A 21,279-nucleotide genomic window follows, 5' to 3' on the forward strand; every position below is an offset into this window, starting at 1 on the left:
CATTGCGGGGAATACTCTCACTGTGACATTGACAAGTGACACGGCCTACATATAATGAAGCCTGCAGGAGTTCGTTCACATCCTTGGCTAAGCTTCGCATCCTTGGCTAAGCTTGGCAGACTGGTATGTCGTGTGTCGCTAGAGAAAGTCGTTGAGGAGATAACCCTCGTCTCTCTACTACTAGTAGAAGGGTTTGTTTCTTCGACCAGCTTGCTCTTTTCACGACAGGCCGCAAGTACAACTTCAGGTTCAAAGAAATTCAGCTCGGTAGCTTCCTGCGTCTCCTCTTCCACAGTTCCACTTACCAGATAGCCTGTAGAGTGAAACACCCTGCCGCACGAGACTATTCTAGGTGGCATCAGCTTTCGGTCCTGGTACAAAGCCCACCTGATGTTCAACGTCAGAGTGGTAGACCCGGATGTGATCACTTGGATGATACTAAGTACACGCAGCGGCGATCGATCTGTCGACCTTGGAGACGTTCAGAAATTCACAATCAAGGGGAGCCCATTTAGCACCTCACTGTTATGTTTCATGAATATGCCAGCGCCAATCAATGAATTGGATCTGGAAGAGAGGTTTTCACAACGATTAGACTGGCTCAGCTACTCATGACAGCTTCTGAATTGATTTCATTTCTAAACACGCGTGAATTTGGAAATGCTTAGGTGCAGTAAGAGCGACTGACTTTAAAACAGTTCGAAACGGGAAGCCTTTGGGGCAGCAGAGAGAAGTACTTGGCACGACATCCGCTCCCAACGGGATGAAAGTACTTGGCGATACTTGTGGAGATTGCGGTGTGGTACTATTGGATGACGCGGGATCTGGCTCCGCTAATTGGCGCCCTTTGTAATCCCAACCGTAGGACACTAAAGATGAAGAAGTCAGCCTAAGCTTTGTGACCCAGAAGAAAAACAGGCCAACTCCACAACAGAAAACCCGACGCAACCCTCGGGCCTCAAATTTGCACCGAAAGTTGCGCGGCTCAGTGGGCATCCGCCTTTCGGCATATACCAATTGAGTGTCGCCATCAACGTGCACACTGCAAACGGTACAGAGAGCGGCGGCCGAAACGTTTTCGTTCCAGGGTTGGGGACAAATGCGAATAGTACGTGGGGGATTATAGAGATGGGTTATAGGAGGTTGAAGGTAGTCGATTAGTCCTTCAAAAATTTATGTATACTTTGACCTCAGTCGCGCGATCGGTTGAAGCAGCGGTCGGCGCGTTCGCGCGAAGCCAGAGCGTGCCTGAGGAGAAGTTGTGGTCTGTCGGGGAGACAAAACTCGTCTTTTCCGTGACATCTTGCCCTTTTGAAGAGAGTCTCATCGTTGAGGTTATACAAATTCAGAAGAAGCCTGATAATTTATAGGAGGGAGGAGGTCAGGAGGGCTTGAAGCAAGCTTGAAGCGTGTAGCGTGACAACAAATCAAAACAACTTTCTCTTCTCTCAAGGGTACACGTCTGACGCATCGTCGATGCAACGTGTTACACGCTCAAGAGGAGCTACGTTGAGCCCGCCACGATGACCACTGCGGTGGCGGCTGTGTCGATTTTGCAGGGGAGTCAATCCTTGTCAACTCAATTCTTGGACACATAGCCTCCATCCTCTCAGGCGTGGCGTTTGCGGTGCCTACCTATCCTTATAAAGGACCGAATCTTTTTGGTTCATTCAAAAATTGAAGCATGTCCTTCGGAATTCGCTATCTCATCGATCGTCTCTTCCCTACGGACTATGGACCCCGAGTGCTCATCGGAGGCCTCGACTACAGCGGCAAAACCACACTGCTATATCTCCTTAGGCTGGGAGAAATAGTAACGACCATTCCGAGTATGGGATTAAATGTCGAGAACGTCGAGGTGCCTATCCTGTCTGGCAAAAAGTTCAAGTTGACAGGTTGGGACGTCGGGGGAGGGTGTGCTGGTCCGAGACAGATGCGTTCGATGCTCCGATTTTATACGCCATATTCAGAGGCTCTCGTTTGGGTAGTGGACAGCTGTGATAAAGAGCGACTTGCGGAGAGTGTTCAACACCTTTCTGATGTCCTTTCCGACATAGATCACCTGCAGAAGGACTCGCCAAAGACTATCCCTGTTTTAATGTGAGCTTTTTTCAAATGTCCTTATTCGTCGTTTGCTTGCCTAACTACACTTTTCCATATAGACTCGCAAGTAAAGGGGACCAATCCGAGTCGATGCCACTCGACGGTGTACGGATTGCTTTCTCCAAGGCAATATCGGGACGGTTGGCGGCCGTGTACAAGACTAAAGCTATACTCGATGGGCCCACCGGTTTACCCGAGGCTTTCGATTGGTTACACATTGCGGTGGAAATATCCAAATCAATCAAACCCTCCGAACCGATCACCTCTGCAGACTTGCCCAATGCCCGGTCGCCCAGCACCCTTGCTCAGAAGTTGGGGTCCTGGTTACATCGACTGGAATCAGATTCATCCCCCACAGATTTCTTGACCCAATTTGAGGCGATAAGCTTGCCCGCATGGGATCATTATACCCATATCCGCCTCGCGTACATCGTCCTCACAACGTATGACCGCCAAAAAGGTGAGATTCATTTTGTTGATTTCTTGCCTTTGATAACACAACATTTAGGCAAGGATATCATATTCACTGGGATCGAACGATATATCACGCAAAGCCCTGAAACAAAGGGGCGCTCGTTCCACTTCACCATGACCTATTTTTGGATTCAAATTGTCCACTTTGGTATTCGAAACATGCCTCCACCTCCAGAAAATTTACCATCCGAGGTGTACCATCCATCCCCAGACGACTTCGCTCGGTTCTTGTTGATCAATCCGCATGTTGCCGATGGTAACCTCTGGTCGGATTATTACTCGAAGGATGTTTTGATGAGTTCCAAGGCGAAGGCGGAGATGGTTCTGCCTGATAAGAAACCACTTCCCAGTCTCGTCATTCGGGACGCGATCAAGTCCTTTGGTAGCAAATAGTCTCTCATACTTACACCTGGTGTTCATACGAAACTTGTAACAATAGCACTATCGTATCTCCTACCCCACGCAAAGCGTAAGAAATGCCAAAATTCAAAGTCAGAACAACTGTTCTTCGGTGTGTGCTTACCACAATAAAATAAAAAAGACAGAAGGACACCGATCTACCCCATCAAATTAAATAATGGATCCTTTGAGACATGATGTGTTTTTTCGAAACATGTTAAAATCCCATAGCTCGTTTACAAACAAGGGGTCAATTCACAACACACAAGTGGACTGTCTACGACGCTTACTCTTTCATCAATGGAATCCCTCGAAATTCAGCTCATGCGTCAATTGGCGTTTCAATGCCCAATCCCGAACCTTATCAAAGTTGCGGCAAGTGTGGATAATATTCCCCACAACCCGAACCTCCTGAACCCGATCGACCCACTGCCACACAATGGGGCTGATATCAACTGAGCACATCAGGGATTGCCTGATATTCTCGATACAATGACCCCAGTGCATCAATTCAACGCGATGGTTTTCTGTTGCGTTTGGGCCTACAGAGACTTCGGTAGTAGGATAGTATTCGGGATAGAAAGCCTTGCGCAGCATGTTCTATACAATTTGGCAACAATTTGGTTACATGATATATATCAGGAAAAAAGGTGAGAAAGTTTGCAAACCAGGCAGTGGAGTTGATGAAAAACGTCGAGTTGGATGACATAGTGCTCTTCGTCGCCTGGAATACGATATGTCTTGTTGACAAGATTCGATGCAATGCTCTTGGGGATCCTGGTGACAGGAACTATTTCGAAAAAAAGTAATCGTTAGCACAGACCTTGTAAGTCAGGCCGTCCGACTTACAGTTGTACAATTCGTCCCAAGCTTCATCAACCTCGGGGGATGGTGGCTGCTGGTATATACTTTTATCTTTGCCAAAACCTTCGTGGAATACTCTCGTCTCGTACTCAATAGCATCCTGCGCAGGAGCTGGCGTCGACGAAAGGAGTCAGCGCTGAGGTGGGCGACCCAATGATTCCAATTTACGCACAATACAAAATCTGAGGGTTTACGGTCTGTCCAGCACTGGGGTGACGAGAAACGAAAAGCCAAGCACAGAGCCAGATGAGAGTCAAGTTGAGCACGCCTTGGGCGAGCAGGAATATTTTGAGTTTGCTGCTAGTCTTGTTGGATGGAGACGGCGAGACGAAGCTGAAGTCGGTCCCTTTTTCAGCTCCAATGAATGCGACGTCCTCGAGCGAGTCCCTATGAACGGCTTCGTACATGCGCGATTCCATGGTGTTGGAGTGAGGGTTCAAGGAGAAGGGTATGTGAGCATGTGCGGCTTGTAAACTTCAAAAGCCTTCAGATAAACCAAAATGAGCGAGAACTAGGCCCCTATAGTGAGAATCCAATTCATCCCCGTCATCCTCGGGAGACAACACCTTGGTGGGTAATAATGGCTCCCGTGGTCGTGAAAAGCTTTGATGCGAAAGGTAACACAACGGCTACTATCTGCTCATTTCCAATAGCAAAAGCCACTCAGTCTCGATTCTAACATGATGGGCGCATCCATATTACGCCACCTGACCTTCGCCGACCATGTTGCCTCTTTAAAAGACGAAGAAGCTGCTTGAAATCGAAAGAGAACCATGAGCGAGATTGACCTGGCCTACCTCCTGCCTCGCGTAGGGGCCGACCTCATAACGGCGGCTTATCAACTAGTCATGCGGTGTCTAAGCTGACTATACAAGGCATATCACGGGAGAGGTGGTGCGTCGAAAGTAGCAAGCTTAACGCTCCAAGGCGTCAGGAGTATCCGGCCCAACCAATAACCGGGGACACAAGGTGGCATTGAGAAGCACACAAACGGGGGGGATGCCGCCTATGAGGCTTTAGAATCAAGGTAATTCGTCGATGAGGACGGGGGTGAGATAGCTATAAAACACTGGATGCAGGAATGGTCAAGTAAGTCGTTTGCGATTTCTTACCATGAAGACCTTCGCCAGCGTCATCTCCGTTCTTTTGTTCGCCAGCGCCGTTGTTGCTGCACCCACTGGGCTAACCACGGTAAGGGCCAATTCCAGTCCATGACTAGTCTAGCGGGGCTGAGGTCTCTCGCAGGCCGATCAGGTCGAGCCTCCCAACCAATGGGCCAAATTCGAGAAGCGCGACGTTGCCACGGTGAGACTCTAAGAGAACTACATCACTCAAAGAGTTTATGTTTATGCGCTTTATGTAGAGCGACGCCGTTTCGGCACCCCAAAACTGGGGAGGGTTGGAGCAAAAGCGTGAAGAAGCCTCGAAGGTAAGAAAATCCCTACATCGCACAAACTGTGCTGATGTGCACTCTGCAGAGCGATGCCGTTGTGGCGCCCCACAACTGGGGAGGATTTGAGCAGAAGCGTGAAGAGGCTTCGAAGGTAAGAAAATCCCTACATCGCACAAACTGTGCTGATGTGCACTCTGTAGAGCGATGTCGTTGTGGCGCCCCACAACTGGGGAGGATATGAGCAGAAGCGTGAAGAAGCCTCGAAGGTAAGAAAATCCCTACATCGCACAAACTGTGCTGATGTGCACTCTGCAGAGCGATGCCGTTGTGGCGCCCCACAACTGGGCAGGATTTGAGCAGAAGCGTGAAGAGTCCGGGACCAGCAAGGTAAAATGTGCACCTAAACGAGCACCAAACTTCTGCTAAAAAAGATGTTGCACCAGACCGACGCTGCATTCACACTGATCAAGTGGAAAGACTTTGATGAGAAGCCCACTTCCAAGGTAATTTGACCGCAGGAACGTGAGGTTCGGGTGCCTTCTTGTGAATTCCTCCAGATCATTATCAGAGTGTTCCAGTACAGCGGCGGGTTCAGATAGAAGTCGAATGAGGTGGCCAGTTTTCTTTTTGTATTGTGTACATTGTAAGAAGGTGTTTTAGTGTGTGACGTCTTGGAAATCGAAGCGGACGTTGAACAAAGTTTATTGTTCTTAACGGTTTGCTGTAGTTTGACAATGTTGTTCGACGACATTTGCACCAAACTTGAACTGGATTCCTGTCACTGCAACACCATCCAACGATGCCCCTTGAGGCTTGCTGGGGCCACCATTCTCACCGGAAAGTAAGTTAAGAAATCTTAACGGTGCCCCGATTACTCATTTACCCAAACATTGATTTGAGCAGGCGTCGAGTTGGGCGTGAACTTCGAGTCTGAGCTCTCAGACCCCCAATTCAGTAACGATGGTTCAACTAGACAAACGCCTTCTCTGGCACCCACGACACGAGAATAAGTTTGTCGTTGGTGGAAACTCTCAAATCACCCTATACGAGTGGGCTTCTGAATTTCCAAAGATCAGACATGTAACCTCTCAACATGATTTGCAATTTATGAAGGTGAGAGTGTCTCGTGGAGAGGATGATGGTCAGGATGCAGGAGCCAGGGAGCTTGAGGACAAAGCATTGAAATACTCAGTACTAACTCGTTTGTTTGCAGTGCTTTGCTTGGTCCCCAGACCCATCCTTTGAAGATCTCCTCGCCGTTGGGACGAGCACTGGCAAAGTCGACCTCATCCGACTCGAGGCAGCCAAGCAAGCAGGTCAAAACAGCGTTTTGACAAGCGGACCTTCCGTCTCGCTTTCCGTGCGCAACTCACGAGCCTGTAACGCGCTTGCGTTCAGCTACGCTGATCCCAATTATCTCGCAGTTGGCCTTGACAAAGTCCGTGGAGACCCCAGTCTTGTCATTTGGGACATCATTTCCACATCACCCTTGCTCTCTCTCTCCTCGGCCTCCAATACGGATGAAGTTCTACCCGCGGGCGTCTCTCGCTTTCCATCCCGTCCGCAACCGCAGATTCCTCGAGCAGAAAACCATCCGCGCATCGACTCCCGTATCCTTCAGCAGCATGCGCCAACCGAAATTGTTTCATCCCTCACTTTTCTCCCTGCCTCTACGCACTTGCTCTTAGCAGGTATATCTCATCGATGGCTCCGCCTATTCGACCTTCGGACTGCGTCACCTTATATAATTAATGTGGCCTCAAAGGTTCTGGGAATGGCAACCGACCCATTCGACCCTCATCGAATTGCCTGCTTCGGAGACGGTGCTATCACAGTTTGGGACGCTCGCAAACTTGCACAACCAGTCCTCATGTTCTCAGAAAGGGACGCCACAGCTGATGGGGCGAGAATCAGAACGGGCTCCTCGTATATCAACATCGAGTTCTCCAGCACGAGGCGAGGATGCTTGGCATCCTTAGAGAGAGACTCTGGACATGTGAGATTCTGGGATCTCGCCGAGGCAAGGGGTTATGTTCCTTCCCAAAGCGGCGCTGGAGGTGGAGGGTCGTCAGATGGGGACAATAAGGGATCTAGAGAATCTAGCAGGGCGACTACCAGGCGGTCATGGGCGAACTTGCCTTGGCCGACGGCAGATCGTCAAAGCGAAAGTCAGCAGTCTCTCACACGAGAGTCTTCTATATCTTCTGAGAGCGGGTTCTCGCCCTGGGTCCTTACTGACACTCGTAGAAGTAAGTTTCACCGCCTGATTTTTCTCATAAACACTGATGATTTCTTTGCCCAGCCAAAACATTTTCTCGACCACTGGCTTCATTTGCGCTCGTTCCAAATCTTGGTTCTTCACATCCCCTGACGTCCAACGTTATGGTCGTTAATAAGGAGGGCGATCTGGAAGTCCATGTTGTCCATGATAGTCCGAAACAGGCTTCTTGGAGTGCCAGAGGCAGTCTGCTGATTGGGTCTGGTGCTGATCTGAAAGTCGTAGAAGGATATAAAGACGAAGCACTTGAAGATGATTTTGATTCGGAGGCCGTCAAACAATCGTCTTACAGGCACAGCGCTCCTAGCGAGAAAGACACCTCTCGTTCCAGGTCTGTTCTGGCTAGGGATGAATCCCTACGCCGTGGGCGAGCCGGAAAATCTGGACATATAATCGCACCTTTGCCTGTCGTCCCTTCTCCCCCACCTCCATTTGGCAGAGGTGATGATGACGGATTCCCTGCATTAGGCGACATTGTCACCCCAACAGGATTGTCAGCAACTAGACCTGAAAAACCAAGAACGTACAGTCCCGCATCAATGAGGAAGCTTGGGAATACAGAGCGCCACGACTTTGGGTCCCGGAGAAGATCATTCTCTCCCCCTCCTACTGTTCAAAGAGTTAAAGCTGAGAGCCGAGGTCGTGGGAGAGATTCTAGCCCCAGTGCTGCACGCAGGAAACATAAAGGACGACGGGAGGGCAAGACCAAGGGAATTAATCACATTGTGGAGCAAGACATCTCCATGATCATGAGACGTAGAGTGCTTCGAGGTTATGGGCTCAGCCAGGTTGGTGTTGCACCGCGTCCGATGCTCTGTCTCTTACTTCAGTGCTTCAGCCTCAAAACAACATGCATGTTACTCAAGACGACCATGAGCTATCAGATGGATCAACTCAATCACTTTCGGAGCTGTGGGCTTGGATATTGCGTGCGTTTCTGGTGTTTTTTTTTTTTCATCCATCAGTTGAATGGATATCACACCAAAGATTCTCATGAGCTTCTTTCCCTACCAACACCTAGACTGCACGGATATGACCTGTCCTATCAAGGCCTGCAGGGCATCTGGGACGGTATCCCACCAATGGCTATTCAGTCACAACCGCTGCTTGCAGAAGACACTCCAGTTGCCGGGCTTCGGCCCCTTCTTCTTGATCTCCCTCCGCCTGGCTTCTCGAGTCATCCTTCTTACTCTAGTAGTTCGGGAAATGTGCTTCAGGAACGCCAAACACCTAGACGAAGTCATTCGCCAGTAGACGATCTTCATGGAAATTGGCAAGCTGCTTTAGCAACGTTGGCATCTAGGAGGAGCGCAGATCGCTCATCGTGGAAACCTACAGTGGCGACAGCCAAACTGGTTCAAAGGCAGATTGCTTTACAGCTCTGCGGATGGAGCTTGAGAGAGGACGAGTTGAAGGCTGCTATAAAGAAGTACGTATTCTTCGTTGACTCGTTTGTGTTGTCGATTTACCCTTGCGACGTATAGGTGGGAGAAAGAAGGCAAATTCTCAAGAGCAGCCTGTTGGCTGGTATTCACAAAGCAATATAGCAAAGCGGTGGATCTTCTGATGCGAAGTGATGGTCTGTCAGCTTCACTTGCATAGTCTACTCCAAACTTATAGCCATCTTTATTGCAGATGAATCCAATCGTATGATGTCTGGAACTGTTGCGGCCCTTGCTCCCCAAGCTTCATCTGGGACGGCGAGGAACATGAGTGTGGAGCTGCGAGAGCATTGCGAGCGACTCATTGTCAGACTTCATGATCCATACTTCCGTATCATGCTCACACACCTCGCCCTGGGCGATTGGTCTGAGGTCCTTGAGGAGGAAGTCATACCCTTCCAGGAGCGTCTGGCTATCGCTTTTCAATTCCTTGAAGACAAAAGTCTCTCGTCTTACTTACGCCGAACCACGGAACGTGCATGCTTGCGCGGAGACATTGATGCTATCATTGTCACTGGCCTGACACCTTCTGGACTTGACATTCTGCAATCATACGTGGATTGCACTGGGGATGTACAAACGGCTGCTATCATGAGTTCCTACGTATGTCCCCAGAAGTTCAAGGACAGACGAGCTGGGAGGTGGCTTGAAACGTACCGCGATCTTTTAGATGGCTTCAAACTGCACCACCATCGAGTCGGATTTGACATCGAGAGGGGCCAACTTCTCTCAGAGGCTAGACAGAGCTGTGACATGGCGCCAGAAGAATGGGTCCCAAGGCAAATCCTAATCCGATGCCACTACTGTAACAAATCTGTGAACAGTCCTGGAATACTGTTAGCAGCGCATCAGACAAAAGGACGGGTAAGAAGACATTTCTTCATTTCCACAGTCTTACCCACCATGTCTTAGCCGACTGCATGTCCCAACTGTAATCGCGCTCTACCAAGATGCTCGGTCTGCTTGATGACATTGGGGATCGTTCATGATCCCGCTCGTGAGATTGAACTTGGATATTCACAGGACAAAGGTAAAGCTGTTTTGCCACGATATCTTGTGACGTTGCTGACAGCCTGGCATTTCTCGTAGATACCATCGAGGAAGCCATCGTCATCTGTCAGACGTGCCGACATGGAGGACACGCTGCACATATTCTGGAGTGGTTCATGGGCGAAGGCAGTCAACGCTCACGCGGGGTTTGCCCTGTAGCTGATTGTGATTGTCGGTGTGCAGATGAATAAGACCGTCATTTTTCCGTTTGGCAAGTGGCATTTGGGGAGCGTATTGCGTGTAACATTTACTATGAGGCTGACATTACCATCATTATATATCTACTGTATCATCCTTGCAGAAATGTGGGGCAACCCGTGTAAGTATAAGGAAGGCGTGCAAATACCACCAGTTCGTTCGAATAACTGTTTCCGCACAACTGCAACTCGTCCACTTCCGCGCACAACTCCATAGCATTCTTTTATCCTTGAATTCTATATTTACGTTCGAGTTGTGCGATTGACAATCTAACTGGCACTAAAGACGGGATTCTGACGGGATTTGAATGTTTGTGGAAAGGTAAATACTACCACCAACCGCAGCGGGAATTCCTGGCCTCTTCCCTCAAAATGTGCACCCCAGCAGTATCATGATCAAACGAATCCTCTCCAGAACCATCTAATATTCACACAAAAAAAAAACACAAGGCAAGCCACCTTCTCCTAGCCATTGCACCGGCGGCCTAGTAGATCATTGCACCTAACGCACCATCTGAGAAGCCTACCCCCAGGGCCCCAGATCCCCAATTTCATCATTTAAAAAAGTTCGCCCAACCATTCAGTCTAAGAGGATGTGATGAACGGTTACTGACCATTTGGCAACTTCGTCATAAATCCCAAAAAGCGCGCTTCCAATCTCGGGGGAGATCATCACCAAGCTCCAGGTCAGGTCGGGACGTCCATCCGACGTAATGGCGGTGTACAAAGGGGTCGAGTTTGAATTCCATGTTCTCCATGTCAGCACGTCTACGCAGCCGGTTATATGCCCGCTCAGATACCTTGAAGCAGACGTCGGGAACGCGACGTACAGCTTCCAGGTTGGAGTATCTGAGTGCATGCTTAACTTCAAAAAACCAATGGTCAAGGACAAGGTATTTAAGCTGCGGCGTTCGGCGCATGAACTCGTTGAAAACCATATAGTCGCGGTGCTCATCAGGCTGGTGAATCAAAATTTCCATCGAGTCAAGACAGGGAGACTGAGATGACGGAGGAGAAGGGCGGGATCACAAAAAAAAGTACGTAGCGTTATGGAGCGGAGGCAGGGAACGAAGATTGAATCTGTTGTAGTTTCCGTCGATTGACCGAGTGGGGGCATAAAGGATTCGAGGGATATGTCGATTGCAAGGCTACAGCATGCCAAAATATGAAGGCAATCACTAACATTCACAAGACAAGATAATTTAATGTGTGTCATTTTCTGCCAAGGGACAATCGTAGCAGGCGTTGAACTGTTGAAACCTGAAGCACTTGTAAGCGAGAGTTGTCGGAGTTCAGGAAATTTGGAAATGATTAGAGAGAGGGTTGACGAAATGTCCGAATCGTTTGTAGACCGAAAATTCAGTGCAATCCCATTTAGCATGGGAGCCGCATTATCCGGAATATCTAGGAGGCGATTGTACAGATCTCGCTTCTCGAGCTGTAGCCATACAAATCGCCACCGATGAATTTCGGAAATGAACAGGGAGATTACTTCGTCCACAGAGACCGAATACTTCTTTTGGAGTTCGTAGATTTCCAAGGAAAGAGGCGCGAGACGGGAACGCGCTAGCCACATTTTATATAGTGGTAGGTCCTTTTGTGGATGCCTACAATCCCTTCTTGAAATGGAGGCCCATATCGTGGACACAGACAACATAACGGCCCTCCAGTGCCGACACACTTCACATAAAACCATTGGAGGCACGCCTGCACGAGGTTGAACGCATGGATAATAACCGTTGATTCGATTGAAGACACAGAACATGAAGATTTCGCAGAGAATGTCGGGTGGAAGGACGTGAATGGGTGCGTGCGATTTAGAAAGACGAACCAATTGATTGCTTGCCATCGAGAAGGCGTGCTTGAAGCTTGAGGTTTGCTTGAGGTACAGAAGACTGGCGAAAGGACTTTGTGACTTGGAAACAAGCAGTCACGATATCTCGTGATCGTGTAAACAAAACACATGACCAGTCACGAGAGATTTCCTAATCGAAACCACTGATCGACAAAGGTCAAAAAAGTGAATGATACGGCTTCTTCGATCTTTCTCTGCTTTACCATTACATCGTCAACGTCATCGACAGCCTACAACACCTTTTTACAACGTATACTATAGAGCCATGGCTTCAGAATCAACAGGCACCCACAAGGATCCTGTTACTGGCGAGATGATTTCCAAGCAGTACGTTGTTGTTTTGCTGATTATTTCTTGTTTTGCTGATCGCGATAAAGGGAACTTAAGCGCCGTGAAAAACAAAGAGCGAAGGAAGCCAGCAAGGCAAGCAAGGCGCTGGAAGCCCCAGCCGCCGGCAAGACGAAGGCGGAGGCAAAGCCTAGCGAGGAAGAGCTCAATCCGAATGTGAGTCATGCAATTTGAGCTTGTGAGTCAGCGCTCAATAATTAGGTCTAGCAATACTACGAGTTGCGTTCTCGTCAAATCCTACATCTCAAGGAAACCCAATCGCCAAACCCTTATCCTCACAAGTTTCATGTAACGCGCTCAATCCAGTCGTACATTGAGACATACGGCGCCGAAGGAAAACTTCCTGCTGGCGAAAGGCTCAGCGGAACCGTTGAGGGTCTTGCTGGCCGTATTCACAATATCCGAGCCAGCGGTGCAAAGCTCAAGTTCTACGACTTGCACGGCGAAGGGTTCAAGGTGCAGATAATGGCTACACAACAGTGAGCAGTACTTCGCTTCTTTTTCCAACATATTTTTGATTACCCCATCAGAGACGCCGACGAACCCGAGAAGTTTATTGCCTCACACGAGCACTTCCGTCGAGGTGATATCGTTGGTGTAGTAGGCACCCCATCGCGATCCAAGACGGGCGAACTTTCCATCTGCCCTTCCTCCATGATCCTCCTTGCTCCCAACCTTCACCAACTCCCCTCATCCCACTTTGGCTTGAAGGACCAAGAAACACGTTATCGCAAGCGTTATCTTGATCTCATTCTCAACGAGACCACTCGTAACCTGTTCAAGACACGTAGCAGGATCCTTAACTACGTCCGACGCTTCTTGGACAACCTCGGCTTCATGGAAGTCGAGACACCCATGACATCCATGCTTGCTGGAGGTGCTACTGCAAAGCCTTTCATCACGCATCATAACGACCTTAACTTAGATCTATATCTTCGCATTGCGCCAGAGCTTTACCTCAAGCAACTCGTTGTCGGTGGTCTTGACCGCGTATACGAGATTGGAAGGGTGTTCAGAAACGAAGGCATCGACCTGACACATAACCCCGAGTTTACCATCTGCGAGTTTTACATGGCCTATGCCGACATGGAGGATCTCATGGATATCACCGAGGCGATGCTTGAGGGTCTAGTTGTGTCTTTGACTGGTGGCAGCACCAAGATTATATACCACCCCGATGGGAACAAGGGTCAGGAGGGCGCACGACAGCTCGAGCTGGAGTTCAAGCGGCCTTGGAAGCGGCATGATATGATTGGGACGCTCGAGGAGAAGCTTGGCGTTAAGTTCCCCCCTGGCGAGACTCTTCATACTGAGGAGACGAACAAGTGGCTGAGGGAGCTGTGCACCAAGGTGGGTTTGTCATTTCTTTGGTTGTGGGCACATATTGACAGAGCAAAAAAAATCAGCATAACGTAGAGTGCAGTGAACCTCGCACCAACGCTCGGATGCTTGACAAGGTATGGTAGATTGTTCGATGGACGGCTTTCCTAATCGACTAACGTCCATCTCAGCTCGTTGGGGAGTTTATCGAACCTCTTTGCGTCTCTCCAGCGTTCATCGGTTAGCCAGCCGTTTCTCACATCAATCCGAATCTAAGTTAATACATACCTCTCTTAGTCGGCCATCCACAAGTAATGTCTCCCCTCGCCAAGTGGCATCGTTCACGCCCAGGTCTCTGTGAGCGTTTCGAGGGTTTCATGTGCGGGAAGGAGTTCTGCAACGCCTACACGGAGTTGAACGACCCCTTCGAGCAGAGGTTGCGTTTTGAGGAGCAGGTATGTATATATATACCTTGGCTACCCGTCCCCTGCATGAAATCTGATTCTGTTGCTCCTCTTTAGGTCAGGCAGAAAGAGCAAGGTGATGATGAAGCACAGGGTATTGATGAGACTTTCATCGACGCGTAAGTTGTTCATCATACACTCCAGTCCGCTTATCGACGTCTCTTCCTTTACAGCCTCGAGCACGGTCTTGCCCCAACAGGTGGCTGGGGTCTGGGTATCGACCGTCTCGTCATGTTCTTGACCGACTCGACGAGTACGTCTTCACTAGTTTACTCCTTTCATGAACGGTCTTTGACCCCTCGCTGTTCTAGATATCAAGGAAGTGCTTCTTTTCCCCGCGATGAAGCCAGTAGAGCAGGCGCCCAATGGTGGCAACCCTGGTGGTCCACCTCTGGGCCCGTCAGGTCAGATCTAGAAAAAGATATAAAAAATGTACATATACGTCCACCGTTCAACAAATCCCCACACCTGGGTCAAGTTTCATGCACATGTATGATGATTGTCAGTCTACCTAAGATTTGGCTCGCCCGCCAGCCCACAACTAGGTTGTCCTTAAATGACAATTTCAGTTTTGAGCCGAGTACACGAACAAAATCTTGTCTTTGCTTCTGGACTCTAGTTGTAGGAGTGTGTCACCCTAGAAGATAGTTGTCATTTACGGCGAGTCTACAAATGTCCTGGCCACATAGGAAGAAAGAACAAAACGATACAATGTGGGCTACTAAGCTTTGATCAAATTTCCTTTGGAATCTCTCTCAAAGACAAGGACAGCAGGTCCAGCAACAATATCTGCGTCGGTGGCCGCTTTGCTATTCGTCGTTACCACCGCATATACCTGGCCTGAGAGACTAGAGGGGACTAGGACGTGCCCATTAGTCACTTTTTCGAACAACGTCTGGAGACCTGTGAAGTAGGCGACGTAAACTTGATCGCTATTGGAAGCCGATTTGTCGTAGGTGATTGCAGAGGTGGAACCAGGGACAGCCTTGTCAAATAATAAGGATGGGAACGCTTTGACAGGGAACGAGGGATTCGTAGAAGGGCAGGAACCAGGAACGATGAAGCCTGCGGCGAGATGATACACTGAGCTCAATCCGAGAGGAGCCTAGATAAAAAATAGTCAATTGAGGCTGTTGAAGAACGAACTTGAGAGCCTGATTTACGTCGAAAGGTCCGCTCCAGGGCGAGAAACTGTTGACGGCGGCAGCAATCCAGCTAGCGTGACGCGCCTCTGTGGGAAGGATGCTGGCTGCAGCTGTCAAGTAATCGGGGTTCTTGATAAATTGGGCAGCACCAGCATATGCGGAAACGCCTAAAAATTGAAGGGTTCAATAAAAATCATCGAAAGGGCATATAAAAAGACCACATACCGACGCCTTCGAGGACCTGACTGAGAGCCGCAAACGACTTTGGGTCAGTGTACGGGCTAGAATACGCGCATATGTTTAGCATTCTGGAACCCCAGAACTGTGGAAAGATCATACAAACTGTAGGAGCACTTTTGAGTCGCCTTGGACCCCAAGGCCTTTTGCAGGAACTCCACATGAGCAGATTCATGCTGCCCAATCTCCACGAAGCGTCCATGGACCCAAGCTGGGAAACCGGCGGCTGCAAAAGCCTGTGCGTTGAATTTCTTGAGGGCCCCGGCATAAAAGTCGGCTTCGAGATATTCAAGAGTTAACGCGAAATTGAGCACGGTGTCATCTATGATGATAAGAAAAGAGGTGATGTAAGTAAAATGGCCATCGGTCCACGACAAGAATTACCGTCGATTGCACGCCGGGTGGGGTTGGCTGTTACACCTAGGAAGGCAAGGGCAAGAGAAAAGAGAGTGGTCTTCATTTTTGAATTGGAGGTAGGCGGGTAGCGGACGGGGGAATAGCGGGCAGGGAGCAAGAATCCTAATTTTCTCTACTGGCCTCTCTCTCGCTCTTATACGATGCTGGCGAGCGACAAACACGACCATCGACCACAGAATAGGAAATTGGCCTTTAATGACGCACCGACGTTCGATTTGCCAACCATGTGCTCTCGAAATAGATTCAGACAGCTTAGATTGGCCCGAGACCCCCGACGTCGCACAAACGGTGCGCCAAAGGCCACAAACTTTGATCAAGATACCAGTGCGTCCAAGGATGGCCAAGCAGAAGGCGACTCTACTTCGATCCGATGATATACAGAGCGGAAAATCGAGATATAGACGTCAAGAACTACCTTTTGGTTGACAGAGAGTTGACTGGCAGAGAGTTGACAGTGATTGGACAGTGGCAGCCTTATCGGGCACCTCGGAGAGAATTGACTACAATCACCAGATGTGGGAATCGCAGCATTACTTGAGTATAATGGCGGTGACCCAACCTGTAATACATAGTTTGCAATAACCACGACAGACAATGAGACATCGAGGTGTTCCAAAGAGAAAGAGCCATTTACGCACGTGATCAGACTTACATTCCAGTTTATTTCAATGACCCGTTGATGGCAAACAAACATCCAAATTCCCAACAAGCTGGTAAGTTCGACGTTCGACGTTCAAACGTTCACTAGTCACTGACCACCTGTAAATATATAATTATTTCCAGCCCACATCCACAGAGCCAGACAAAGTGTTTAGGTACGCTAAGGAGAAACAGAGCTGGAGGACAGGAAAGCAATAGTTCAAACGACAGGTCACCCAGCCTAATACGCGATATCAAGTGAGTTGGAGGTAAAGTACACGTTCCTTCGACGTGTGCGTGGACTCCAAAGACGAAGAGAGGGGAGGGAGGGGTAAGTAAGGTGTTCAATCAGATTCTGGGTCGTCGAAACCTTCTACGGTGATATTCCATTTCCACCGGCCTTCAACGAAACCATTCGCAGTGTCCTCCAGAACAATCTCGTTTCGCTTTTGAACGTACACCTGTATGTGATGGCAGATCAGAATCATGGCTCAAAAGGAAAAGGTGTAGGCGCCAACATACCGTCTTATTCGTGACCTGCTGTCTGAGGGTTGGGATATTTTCTGCTTCAATAGGCGACTCCAGCAGCTCTGAAAGATCCTCAACAGCTTTTTCTAGATCTCTGTAAAGATCAAACGTCAGCATGTAAGCACTCATAGAGTAAAAGCGTCAGCACAAACCTTTGATTATCTTCAAACAGATCCTTCTGGTTGCCTTTCGCCAGATAATACGCCATGGCGTACGTCCACTTCAAAGTCATGCGGCACTTGTCGACCTCCTCCACAGCCTTCTTCATGAACTGTACCTCAATCCAAGTAAGGGCTGACGTGATCTGCATGTCTTCCATCTTCTTCTCTGTCTTGGCGTAAAGGTCTAAAGAGAGTTTCGCAGATTGCTCGTGGTTTGCCCATCGGTTGTAATACTTGGAGTGGAACCCAAGTTAGATTACAGATGCGACAGAAAGAAAAGGATACTCACATGGAGATAACGCTCTAACGAAGCTCTGCTTTTACTCTGTGCGTCACGGGCGTCAACGCCTGTCTTCTCGTCGAATCGGTTGCAGGAGTACCACGCTGTGCCGTGTTCACTCCAAGGGCCTGATGACCTTATAAGAAGAACATCGGAGAAGATGTACAATACAAAAATCACCCATGCACACCCAACAGAACTCATGTTTGCACTTCTTGCAAGTCATGTGGCTGATGGAAAGCATAAGGGACATCCAACAACACGAGACAAAATACTCACTTGCAACCACCGTTTTTCTCGATCGTGCTCTGGCAGTTAGTACACTCCTTCGTGTTGCTCTTAATCCAGTTCGCCGTTTCACTGTCATCCCTACATTTCTTCAGCCACATGCGTGCGACTCCACAAACGACGGGTCGGTGGTCGCTTTCGATAGGGCATCCAAAGCAGAACATGTGTTCCTTCATGGAAAGCCCAAGACCACCCTCCGTCTGACTCTGACTCATCGCCTGGGGACCAAGCCCACGAGCGCCGCAAGATACTGTAGGAACAACAGTTGCTAAGCTAGCTTTGGATGATGCGGAGGGGCAAGAAACGGTGTTGGTGCATGACGGATACGGGCAGAACTTAAGGTCATTGTTGCATGCAACAAATTGACGAACAAGGAGTTCTTGGAATCGATCCCAAGTCTTCTTGTTTTCGGCTTCCTCGCTGGCGTCGCCGACAGGCGCCCCCGGTTCAGGAATAAGGATGGAGCGAATGAAAGGGTCGGGAGCCACAAGAGCGCACCCCTCTGCCATACACCTGATCGAATGTTCCCCCTCATCGCGAATCTTGGAGTTAACATACGCTGTCCAGCATCCGAAGCAGAAGGTGTGTTCGCAGTCGAGCGCTAGGGTTTGAATGCTAGTGTCGTCATCGAAGCAGATTGGGCAGACGAAGGGTTCCTCCACCTTGGGCTTTAGTGACTTGGGAATGTGAAAGCCGCTGGTGGGGGATACAGGAGATACGGAAGGGGATTTGGCGGATTTCGAACCAGAGGCAAGGGCAAGGAGTTTGGAGGTGGCACGTGTTGGTCGACGTGTGGTGGACGACGATGTCGAGGAGTGAGTCCGGATCGGCGCAGGAGCTGGTTGGGAGGAGGCTTCAGGAACAATAACGCCAGCAGCGACAAGCATAGTCGTTGGGTTGTCCATGTACTTTTCGATAAGGCGTTCTTTGTTCCATTTGATGTACCGCAACAATAGGTTGGCTGTGCTAACCTGTTTTCCGTCAGCGTTAGAATATGGAGGATCAAGAGATGCCCACATCTACGCCAAATATTCCGCAAATGTGGTCTACATCTTGCTTCATAAGCTTCTCGACCGCAGCTTGGCTGAGAGAGTCATATTCGACCTCGTATGCCTTGTGCTTCCCCTTTGGCACGACTTTGAAGTCCTCACCAAAGGCGTCCATATCCATGTCGTCTTCCGATTCCTCTGATGAGGCGCGATTTAGATCAGTAAACGCCGGACAACGGCGGAGTAATTCCTCTTACCTTCTTGAGTGCCGTCGAGCATCTCCTCATCGTCATAGTAGTCGCCATCATCATCAGAAAACTCGTAATCTGAAGACATTTATGTTTTGGCTGCTATGTATAGTTAGTCGTTGGCGAGATCGATGAGCACAAAGGATGGCAGCGGCAAGGTGGTGGATGGTGGGTACCAGAATCGGGAAGGATGTTGTATTATATCATCCGTCGATCACGTGGTCAAGGCACTGCTACCTCCGATCCCACTTCCAAAGGTTCCCGACAGCCATGACTTATGACTCTATAGATGTCAATCAACATACTCACAGCCACTTTTCATGATCTGAACGTCACATCATGTCATGAAGGCGTTTGCTTTTTCTTTATAAAAATTGTCTGGTTTTTATGCCCCTGATCTGCAACTGGCCAGAAACTCGAAAGAAAATAAACTGGTGACCAGTAAGTATCATCCTGCCCTTTTGTGCTAATTCTCGGTTAATGGCCCTTAAGGTAGCAGGTAGGTAGGAAAAGGCACTGCCAAATTTGGCACCACCAACCGTAAAGTCTACTCCGCGCTACCCCGCAATGGAACTTGTCACATAGTTCCGGTGCCGAACTGAGCGCACTACTTTCGGGGTGATCACATATCGAATTATTTGGCGGGACTTTCACAACTCAGCTTTATGGCCAGTTACGAAACAATCAGGCATCTGTTATTACTGTCTCGAGAACCTTCCTCGGACTCTCGAACCTCCAGTGCTTTCTTGATTGTCTTCAACAGGCTTCAAAGTGGCTATCATTTCCCACCTCAGAAGCGACTGTGTTTTTTTTTGGTACGCTCCGACGATGATCTTTAAACGACAGTTTGCGACCTCCTTGTCACAGTTTGCGTTGTCTTTGCTTGATCTCGCTTACTGTCGAAAGACCGGTCTTCAAGTTGGGAATAAAATGTTTTGAGTTTCCAGAGGCGTTTATCCCGTTTCCAAGGTTCAAGGCCTTAACTTGCGTACTACTCCGGACCCGGCGGGTCCCTTTAATTCATCAATCTAGGCCAGCCGCTTCAGCTGATGGCTTAGAAAGAGCTCAACACTTGTAATTTGGCTCTTTGGCAGGTGGGTGATTAACTTCGCCCCAAAAAATTAGCTCCCATTGGACTGCTAAAAACTTGTCAGACTGACGAGAAAGAATGACCCAAATACCGAGCTCATAGGCATACCGGCTAGTAGGCAACATGTCGATAGAAGCCTCGTTGGACAGCGCAAGTTGCTGACTTTTATATCTTGTGAGTGGTCTAGATTGCATACCGTCATTTCAAGCTGCCTACCAATAGAGTGAGCATCTAAATATCTACCATTGGCCGGCTAGGACTCTGGGCTCGGATTTCTTGGACCTGACTGAGTATCTCATGTACTACGAGGCTAGGACGAATCAAATAATGAGAATTGATGAAGGAACTATCTGTCATCGGCTGCATTATTTTTTTGAATTAGCACCTAATTTTCCGCCTTCCTGAGCAAAATTATTATATGTGGGCATGGCCGATTATTAGATGTGTGCAAGTACTGCATGCTTCCTCTCGATGTGTGAAAATGACGAACACGTGACCGTTCGCGCACGGACCACCAAGCGGGCATATATAAAGCTGGCGCGCCTCTTTACCGATTCTTTAGAACATACTCGAACAGGATCTGTTTACAGAAACTGACCGAGTCTCGCATTTTTACAAATGCCGCATCTTCAAATCCACTCGATGACCTCCGCGCTGCCTCGTTATACCGAGAACATGGCTTTGCGCAAGCAAAGTCTCGAGGACGTTTGGTTCGTCTTCTCAAGCAACTTGAAAAAGTTTCTCGAGAGATTTGCCAGCGAGTTCAGCGTCTGTCTGATGGATTTCATAGGTAGTAAAATTTGTATCACATCTCTAATTCAATTGGCATTTCTATTATGCTTGTTTCCAAATTCTGTTATTTGTAAGACTTGGAAGTAAAAAAAACTAACGGGTTCTGACAGTGTGAATGACTAATGGATGGTATCAGCTCAACAATCACAGCCTTTGCTGCGCACCGCAACGGCCGTTATACTGGACGGCGTCGTGTTCCTGAGGCCTGAGTCCTGTGCACTCTCGCGGACACGCTCTCGCAGACTCCAAACTCTTCTGCACTCTGTCTGCAGTTGTCG

At 48.9% G+C, this 21,279-nt stretch overlaps 8 protein-coding genes and 1 pseudogene across 9 annotated transcripts; 5 read left to right on the plus strand and 4 right to left on the minus strand.

Moving 5' to 3' along the window:
• Nucleotides 1-1,741: 1,741 nt before the first annotated feature.
• Nucleotides 1,742-2,053, plus strand: LACBIDRAFT_168957 (uncharacterized protein; the record flags this gene model as incomplete). Its single annotated transcript, XM_001877505.1, has 1 exon — nucleotides 1,742-2,053. A coding segment is annotated over one exon (312 nt), but the record flags the coding sequence as incomplete, so codon positions are not given.
• A 1,156-nt stretch (nucleotides 2,054-3,209) lies between these two features.
• LACBIDRAFT_183471 (uncharacterized protein) lies at nucleotides 3,210-3,573 on the minus strand (the record flags this gene model as incomplete). Its single annotated transcript, XM_001877863.1, has 1 exon — nucleotides 3,210-3,573. One exon carries the CDS (start codon nucleotides 3,571-3,573, stop codon nucleotides 3,274-3,276), a length of 300 nt encoding a protein of 99 aa, XP_001877898.1. The 3' UTR covers nucleotides 3,210-3,273.
• A 1,368-nt stretch (nucleotides 3,574-4,941) lies between these two features.
• On the plus strand, nucleotides 4,942-5,968 carry LACBIDRAFT_314071 (uncharacterized protein). The gene is made up of 7 exons (XM_001877506.1): nucleotides 4,942-5,031; nucleotides 5,086-5,145; nucleotides 5,204-5,269; nucleotides 5,319-5,384; nucleotides 5,434-5,499; nucleotides 5,549-5,620; nucleotides 5,677-5,968. The coding sequence occupies exons 1-7, from the start codon at nucleotides 4,954-4,956 to the stop codon at nucleotides 5,743-5,745; spliced, it is 477 nt and encodes a 158-aa protein (XP_001877541.1). The 5' UTR covers nucleotides 4,942-4,953; the 3' UTR covers nucleotides 5,746-5,968.
• A 2,625-nt stretch (nucleotides 5,969-8,593) lies between these two features.
• Nucleotides 8,594-10,194, plus strand: LACBIDRAFT_246743 (annotated as a pseudogene; the record flags this gene model as incomplete). Its single annotated transcript is given in 6 exon segments — nucleotides 8,594-8,953; nucleotides 9,003-9,084; nucleotides 9,147-9,701; nucleotides 9,720-9,844; nucleotides 9,866-10,009; nucleotides 10,054-10,194. Coding segments are annotated over 6 exon segments (1,407 nt in total).
• Nucleotides 10,195-10,829: 635 nt separating this feature from the next.
• LACBIDRAFT_324344 (uncharacterized protein) lies at nucleotides 10,830-11,776 on the minus strand (the record flags this gene model as incomplete). Its single annotated transcript, XM_001877864.1, has 2 exons — nucleotides 10,830-11,198; nucleotides 11,384-11,776. The coding sequence occupies 2 exons, from the start codon at nucleotides 11,774-11,776 to the stop codon at nucleotides 10,830-10,832; spliced, it is 762 nt and encodes a 253-aa protein (XP_001877899.1).
• Nucleotides 11,777-12,224: 448 nt separating this feature from the next.
• LACBIDRAFT_183517 (uncharacterized protein) lies at nucleotides 12,225-14,669 on the plus strand (the record flags this gene model as incomplete). The annotated part of the gene is made up of 10 exons (XM_001877507.1): nucleotides 12,225-12,382; nucleotides 12,433-12,559; nucleotides 12,611-12,882; nucleotides 12,934-13,753; nucleotides 13,810-13,860; nucleotides 13,915-13,963; nucleotides 14,021-14,178; nucleotides 14,245-14,306; nucleotides 14,361-14,440; nucleotides 14,499-14,669. 10 exons carry the CDS (start codon nucleotides 12,225-12,227, stop codon nucleotides 14,600-14,602), a joined length of 1,881 nt encoding a protein of 626 aa, XP_001877542.1. The 3' UTR covers nucleotides 14,603-14,669.
• A 142-nt stretch (nucleotides 14,670-14,811) lies between these two features.
• Nucleotides 14,812-16,069, minus strand: LACBIDRAFT_293218 (uncharacterized protein). The gene is made up of 5 exons (XM_001877865.1): nucleotides 15,954-16,069; nucleotides 15,672-15,891; nucleotides 15,558-15,613; nucleotides 15,351-15,499; nucleotides 14,812-15,292 (listed from the first exon to the last, which is right to left on the minus strand). The coding sequence occupies exons 1-5, from the start codon at nucleotides 16,027-16,029 to the stop codon at nucleotides 14,909-14,911; spliced, it is 885 nt and encodes a 294-aa protein (XP_001877900.1). The 5' UTR covers nucleotides 16,030-16,069; the 3' UTR covers nucleotides 14,812-14,908.
• A 900-nt stretch (nucleotides 16,070-16,969) lies between these two features.
• On the minus strand, nucleotides 16,970-19,207 carry LACBIDRAFT_246915 (uncharacterized protein; the record flags this gene model as incomplete). Its single annotated transcript, XM_001877866.1, has 12 exons — nucleotides 16,970-17,086; nucleotides 17,148-17,247; nucleotides 17,306-17,547; nucleotides 17,604-17,722; nucleotides 17,775-17,824; nucleotides 17,874-18,052; nucleotides 18,088-18,092; nucleotides 18,118-18,283; nucleotides 18,317-18,578; nucleotides 18,684-18,853; nucleotides 18,900-19,057; nucleotides 19,129-19,207. The coding sequence occupies 12 exons, from the start codon at nucleotides 19,205-19,207 to the stop codon at nucleotides 16,970-16,972; spliced, it is 1,647 nt and encodes a 548-aa protein (XP_001877901.1).
• Nucleotides 19,208-20,827: 1,620 nt separating this feature from the next.
• LACBIDRAFT_314076 (uncharacterized protein) lies at nucleotides 20,828-21,088 on the plus strand (the record flags this gene model as incomplete). The annotated part of the gene is made up of 1 exon (XM_001877508.1): nucleotides 20,828-21,088. One exon carries the CDS (start codon nucleotides 20,828-20,830, stop codon nucleotides 21,086-21,088), a length of 261 nt encoding a protein of 86 aa, XP_001877543.1.
• Between the last annotated feature and the right edge of the window lie 191 nt (nucleotides 21,089-21,279).

This window comes from Laccaria bicolor, genomic scaffold (assembly GCF_000143565.1).
Source record: "Laccaria bicolor S238N-H82 LACBIscaffold_5 genomic scaffold, whole genome shotgun sequence".
Taxonomy (NCBI): Eukaryota; Fungi; Basidiomycota; class Agaricomycetes; order Agaricales; family Hydnangiaceae; genus Laccaria; species Laccaria bicolor.